The 7,644-nt window shown below is 41.4% G+C and overlaps 1 protein-coding gene across 1 annotated transcript in view; it reads right to left on the bottom strand.

Moving 5' to 3' along the window:
* The window catches only part of GNAS (GNAS complex locus), a 78,312-nt gene that overhangs the window by 11,052 nt on the left and 59,616 nt on the right, over positions 1-7,644 (bottom strand). The window contains exon 5 of the mRNA XM_072414501.1: positions 5,336-5,433. Coding sequence (XP_072270602.1) covers positions 5,336-5,433 — 98 coding nt within the window. The remainder of the gene's footprint in view (positions 1-5,335; positions 5,434-7,644) is intronic.

Raw genomic sequence — 7,644 nt, forward strand, 5'->3', positions numbered from 1 at the left:
GCAATATTCAACAAATGACAGAGAGGACACAAAGTGGCCCTTTAGCTGTAAAGGAACTACAAGTTCTAAAGTGGCCCTTAAGCTGCTAGGGGGACGACTCTTTCAGCAGAAAGCAATGGCTTCTTCTGGAATAGTGACTGCTTTCCGCACACAAGGACCAGGTCCACAAGAAGTCTTCCCTGACTTGGGATCCTGCAGTACAAGACATCTAATGACATGAAAGTCATTTCCCTTCAGCATGAAAAGCAGAACCTCATCATGTGCAGCAAGCCCTGGATCCACCCTTTCATGCTCCCTCCTCCATGAGCAAGTCCCTCCTTACCCCCCCCCCCCCCCCCCTTCTTCTGCTGCAGCCAGGCTAAAAATAGCTGTGCTGCTCCCAGTTTACACAAGCAGTTTGGAAGGAGGGGCCGCTGCTGGCCCTGGATGGGAAGCCAGTATTAGTCTCATACAATCTAGGAATACTCTGCACTGCTTCAGAGGCTCTCCTTGTCCTGCAGCCTCCACATCACCCCCACAGGGGCTGTTCAGGCTCCAAGACTTGTAACTATATATAACTATATGCTGCAAGATCTGCCCTAAAAAAAAAAAAAAAGACATGTTAGAAAGTTTTACATATAAACAACTCATAAGTAGGTGAGGAGAACTTGCTGAAAATAAAAGGGATATATTCAGCAATTGTGCAACACACAGCTGGCTTCCTGTGCAGTGCCCACATATATAGAAGATATTTTGGATGATGCGATGAATACAGCAGTGCAACAAACATTGCAATTTCACATAAATAAGAGATAAAAGCAAAATAAAGTGTCACTTTAAAAAAAAAAAAAGTCAATTATGAAGGTTGTTTTTAACTTCTGCCTGGGAAAATGCTACTTCCTTGGCTGTCTTACTAACTTGTACAGCCATTGCTGCTATTTTTCCAGGTGCATGCTGACCAAGTCTGATAGCTGGCACTCCTGTAGTTGGTGAGGCTGCTGGCTTCCTCAGATAGCTATGCATAGCACAGCAATGATAGCTCTGCCATTCTTATAAGGTAACATCTGGGTTTGCAAAGGAATTAATTGCAGAGAAAATAGATTGATATACTTTGTTTTCTTGGACTAATGTCCTGCTCATAGTGAAGCGGAAGTGTGGGTGAGCAAGGTATATGTTAGGTGAGCTTGCTCTTAACATTCCGCTTAAAACAGAACTAAACTTACCTCTCCTGGCTCCATCACTGGCACCGATCACTTCACCTGCTCCTCTTCCAGGTTTGAGTCTTCAGCCATCCTGAATAGCAACTCCTGAGCATGATCATCCAATACCACAACACCCGTGTATGCCAGGACTGTACACCAAGCTGTCCCTTCCACAATAAATATCCCACCTGCTCAAAATTTTATACATTTTTAATTCAGTTCCACATAGAATAGAACCGTTTGCATGGAGGAGTTCACTCAAATGTAAAAACAAAAGCAACACAAACGGGAAATATTTTACTAACCAAGTACCTAATTCAAGCACCACCAAACAACAACAAAAACAACACAATATTATTAAATACACTTAATTCCCAACCTCATTCTACAGTATGTTCCTCTCCTAGAGTGAAAGTGCAAAGATGCCAGCAATATTGCCAACACATAACAAAAACAGTAAAATTACCAATACCTTATTACGCGGGGATGTACAAAATTCACCAAGGACACACGACTTGCAATCACTGTAATAAGTTCCCCCATTAGAACCCTCTATTAAAAGTATTGCAAAACAAAAAAAACTTTGATTTTTTTATTTAATTAATTTTTTCGTGAAGCTGCTTTAGCAAATTGTCATGCATACACATGGGTTGCCTGACACTTCACAGGAGTTTAAAAATCAGGCCTGCATGAATTTTTTGGAGTGCAATGTATCAGAGAATTAAAGCACAATTTGCTCCAGAAGAATAGAGAGAGAGTGCCTTAAACAATAAATGGCACCACATTAGATAATGGTCGCTACTTGCATTATTGCACGCTTTGCCCTAGAGAATATATTGCAAATGGGCCCAAAAACATATCTGGAGTTGCTTTCACTTTCCTGTAAGCCAACAGCTAAAATCTGGTTGCTATGAACAACAAACAACGCCTTTCTAATAACTTAGTCACGCCGTGCAAGTCAGGCCTATGTAAATGTTTAATAAGCGATAAGCTTGAAAATGAGTAATAGGGGTGAATCTTTCAGGTGTCAGGGAATTCTCTGTGCTGTACACACAGGATTCCATCTGGCCCTTCATAAAGATGTCCAGCTGCAGGGGCCCCGTTATCAGGAGGAAGTGTTCAGGGGCCCAATAGCATGGACACCCCAATACTAAGAGCAGACACTGAATTACAGCAGCCTGTACTACTCATACATGTGCCCCATGTATCTTATACTCAGGCAGGGGGCGGTGCACTGATGGCTTTGTATAGGAGATTACAGCTTTATATTGCACACTTTCAGTACCTCCACACTTTTTGAAGAAATAAAACACTGGTAAATTGGTAAATTGCTGAGATGCTTTTTTTTTTTGCCCAGGAATACACAAGAGTGTTGAAGCCAGTAATATTTTAGAGCTGGATGGCAGCCCCTGTGCGTGGTTACTGTTGGGTCACAATAAATACAGCAGAGTGGTTCCTGAAAAATGCCGGGTGATGCACCCAGCTAAAAGGGGCTGCGGAGAGCCTTGCATGGATCGGGCAGGTCATTATTGTAAGAAACAGGCAATGTCCCAATAATACCTCGTTTGCCCGATCACTCCGGGTATCTGGTATAAAGCAGAGGTTGCACAGCATCAGCTTTGTTTTTCAGGGATACCCAACAATCCGGCTTCCCTTGCAGATACCAGGAATGAACGGACTCCCTACCGGTTGCAAATTACGTCATCCCGGCCCAACCAATCAAAATTGTCCAATATCGTCTACAGGAAGTAAAGAAAAAGATGGCGGCGCTCTGCCAGGGAACCAGGAAAGGTAAGTATTGTGGGTGTAGTTCTGTCCAAACTTGGAAAGACCTAAACCAGACACCTGGACTCTGTCACCTGTACCTTGCGGCTTTTAAAACAAAAATTATCAAGAGAAAATCGGTGAGCTGAGATTGCAGAACTGTTTCTGATAGTTCTCTGACCTTTATAAACGGCAACCATGACTTAGAAGCATGCAGCAAGTGAGGTCACTGTGATAGCAAAAATTTGGTTAGAAGGTTTACAAATGCCTAACAATGTTAGCTGTCTGGCTCACCTGGTAACCTTGTGGCTTAGAAAACACTCACTCATTACCTTTAACATAATCAAGTTAAGGATCAAGCAAGATTTGTGCCTTTCCTCGCCATCAAATGGTCAATGCAAACACATTATGAAAAAACAAAAATCCTCTGATGGTTTAATAACCAGGACTATCACATTGGGATCAATACAAATAGAATGTAGAAAAGTTCTTCTTTCATGAAATCATCTGAAATGCACACACTTTTTATCCATTTGCAGCTGACTAAACATAGGCTGAACCTTAACGTGCTCGGAGTGCACAGCAATGTTGAAGAATGGTTTTTGATAGGAGGACAAGATATGGCTGCCGTCACAAGTGAGACTCCCGGAATATGTCAGCTATTCGTGCGGAGGTTGTGCGGCAGCAATTGCCGAGACACAAGGACCCAGGAAACAATATGTCCTATTGTCTCTTTTACTTGTGTTACCTCCTACCACAGCCCCCTTCTTCATTTATGCTGCCATACACTGAAAGAACCACTTGTTAGCCTTACTTGCAATGCATACAGACCAGAATTAAAAGTAACACTTTGAGGAGTTTTCAAAAAGTTCTCAGCAAAAAACAAAACAACTTTTTTAAATGACACACTGCAAATGCTAGCGGTCTGTAATACAAAACATACATTGCTTTAAACAAGAAGCTAATTCTTAAAATGCCAAAGCAAGACTATGGGGTACGTATGAAGAAACAAAACTATGTCAGATGGTACAGGCTTTTCTTAAAGAATAAAATGTTACAGAGAAGACTGGTAGCACATAATATCCTGTGCATGACGATGCCAATACAAATTTAATAATTGTCAGACCGCACATGCAAACATTTCTTCTGAAATCAGTCAGCCAGGCACATACAAGAGAACGGGTCAATATCATTCAGGTCTGGTAACAATGTCTTATGATTACCTATGGCCAGCCAAAGGTCTAGTGAACCCTTTATATTTGAGGGAATTGTGGTGGACAGAGGATTTTTTTGTACTTTTCAATTCTATTACTGTGTGTTGGGCCCACCAGGACAAAAAGCAGGAAAAGGGTAAAACCAACCAGACAAGTTCTTACCGTGCCCATAAAAATATCAACAAAACAAAAAACACAACCATTCCTTGTAGCTACTGATATTGGATTACAGAGAAGGACTCACACGGGTCCAGTCTAGTAATGAACAAATTACTGGGTGTGAAGAAGGACAGCATTCTGGGTATTTGTAGAGAAATGCTAAAAAATGCACCACTATTTCACAGACTAACAGGAAATTATTCCAAATAACTATTCAAAATTAAATTTAAATCAACACGCTTCACGGCTTTCATAGTGCCTGCTTCATCAGAGCTTGGCGAGCTCCTGAAGAATAGACTTGATTCTGTTTGGAGATAATGGTTAGAAGATTTTTGGCTAACAGTGAATCAGTTTACAAGTTAAATATCGTACACAACACAGACAAAAGTAAAATTAAGAAATACATCGTGCCTATTTTGGGTAACTTGTATTTGTAAACTAGCAACCCTCACTCCAATGATATTCAGAATGCAGCACTTTTCTATTACATAAAATCTCCAATATCATCCCCACACCTGGACACACTGCTAATGGTCTCTGAGATAGGACATAATGGCATGGACAATATCTGTGGGATGGGGAGCCCCTTTGCCCAAACATGGCCACTTGATCCTAAATGGGCACAGTGACCACGATTCTTTACACAACAAGCATTATACTCCAAGAGATGTATGAGCAAAGCAGGATTGCAAAGTATAAACTGATGAACTACAAAGTTCCCCAGAAAGGTAAATCTGGTCTGATAAGTATACGCAGGGCATCGTACAAAAATAGGTAACTTCATGGGTTCGGGAAGAATAAGACCTTTTTATTATACTTATAATTCTTTTCATAATTTACAGTAACAATTGCTGAGTTATTGTACACACCACTGGCACTGAACTCAAGGGCCATGGCAGCAGTGACCAAAAAGTGCTGGCCCATAAACCCATCAATGCATATGAGATGTGGACAGGAAAAAGGAACACAGCTACTCATAGTCCAACCAAGCGTAATGTGAGCAGGAGGGACACTTACTACTGCGCGCAGTCAATGAGCTGGTACTCGTTCGATCTCTCGTAGCAGGCCTTCACACCTTCATCTTGCCAGAGCGCTTTTGTATGTTCATAGAACTCCTGGAAAAAAGAGAATGGACAACAAGTTATTATTATTATTAAACAGGATTTATATAGCGCCAACATATTACGCAGCGCTGTACATTAAATAGGTTACAATTTAATATAATATTTGATTGTCAGTAAGTTCTAGGTGTGCTTGTAAAATGTTAACAATCATAGGGCACACTAGCAGCTGAATGGAAACTATTTTTACATTGCACTCGCATTTTACAGAGGATGACACTTTTACTTTATGGTATGCTTGTATTAAAGGGTTTCCTGGTTCCACTGCGGCCTTGCCATATATACCGAATCAACTGAACCTCTTCTTGGAGGTCATTGGAAGCTCATGGATTACCTATATTTATTTTCTAAACTACAAAAGGATTCAAATGATAGAAAAGACTATGGGCCAAGCCTGTTAGGTGTTGTTAGCAACTCAAAAGCTCTGTTGATGCAAAGTACAAATGAACATCCTGAGGGGTCTTCACTGGCTGCATGCTTGTCCTGGGTAAAGCCAGGACAAATAGTTAGAGCCAGGTTCAAGATGACGGCCCTGGAGCCTGCACAAGCCAACAAAGGCAAAGCTTGTATTTCTTTAACAAAAGGCCTCCTTTAAATGTGGTACCACCAAGTCAATCAATGTTACTTAGAGAAAAACCATAGCAAGTGTGAAAAATTTACCAAGAACATCATCATCTGCATTGTTCTCCACAGCACCTTTTAACTGGGCGCACCACTCTGAACTTTTTAGTAAACAGTCGGTTGTTTTTGGGTGGTTACTGAAGAGTTAGGTCACAATACAGGCGCTACCACCCCCCTCCAGCTTCTTCCCACCCAGCTTAAAAACATTTCCAGGTCGTACACTGATCTGCAATAACTCTTTTAAGCAAAAAAGTATCTGTCCCCATACATTGCCAGCAGGGACATTTAAAATAGAATGGATATCTCTGAAGAGTTGGTGGGACAGAAAATTGCCTCCTAAGAGAAAACCGTTAACTGTGTGTGAGACACAGAAGTAAATGGTATTATGTAGGTTTTGTGGAGGACATACGGTCTCTCAAGGACTAGGACTAAAATCCCTACCTCCGATGCAGAAACAAAACAAGCAGCTCGCTTATACATGAAAACTGCAGCATGTGCTATGGACTGATAAGGCCAAATTTGACTGTCACAAAAGGTAATTTGTTTAGCTTGGAAAGAGGTTAAAAACTAATATCTGCAACAGCAGCATGGTGAACTTCCTTGCATGACTGGGGCTGCATTTCTAAACATGCATTGGTGATTTGGTCAGAGTTGTTTTTGTTTCACCATTTGCCACTATGAAGCCACCAGGGCGTGATGGTGTGTACTAGCTGGCTTATATGAGAATGAAAGTTGTACATTGGTTTTCTATTAAAGTATTTCTGAAGGTACCCAAATAAAATCATAGTATACTCATGCAATACACTTTATAAAACTCTAACAATGGTCCATGGTCACCTAACAGCCGCCTTTCTGATCCTTTTTCACCAAAGGTGGGCTAAAGCTGTGTACAGATGTCAAATTTCTGCTGCTGGAAATGATCTTCTGTGGTCATTTCCAGTGACTCCGGAACTAATCAGTGCCATATACACATTGCTGTTCAGTTCTATGGAGAGGGGAGGACATGCAAGAGGCACCTTGCTGCTTCCTTCACAGACAGCAGTTGTTGCCACTTGGTTGATTGACGAGTAGCCATGGCGTATTGTTAAATGACATGACTCTCACTGTACACATGCTAGATTTTTGCCTATCAATCCACATCGTTCATCTTAGGCCACAATCATATACCTTGTGTACATAGCTGAAGAGCACCGGCATGCAATCCTGATCAGGAATATCAGGCATGAAAACTGACCACACCAGCACAGGTCCGCTTCTATGCTTTGTATTTTACAGGAAGACAGGAGAACTGGAGGTATCACCGGATAACATATAACGGACACCATTGAGAAATGCATTCTGCTCCATATTCTTTTCAATGGAGGGGGAAGATTCTTTATATAACTGCATCCATGTATACTGCACAACAACATGTGACAAGCAAACTTGTGTTCAGCAACTGTACTAAACTTCCCTCTGTAGTCACCAATAAACTTCTGAAGAGCAGCACTGTACTGTTCGCTGCTTTTGTCTTTTTTACAATGGTGTCCGGACAAAATGCAGGGAGGGCATCCCTACAATTACTTGGAGGACAGTCCAGATTAG

Source organism: Pyxicephalus adspersus, chromosome 6, assembly GCF_032062135.1.
Source record: "Pyxicephalus adspersus chromosome 6, UCB_Pads_2.0, whole genome shotgun sequence".
NCBI classification, from domain to species: Eukaryota; Metazoa; Chordata; class Amphibia; order Anura; family Pyxicephalidae; genus Pyxicephalus; species Pyxicephalus adspersus.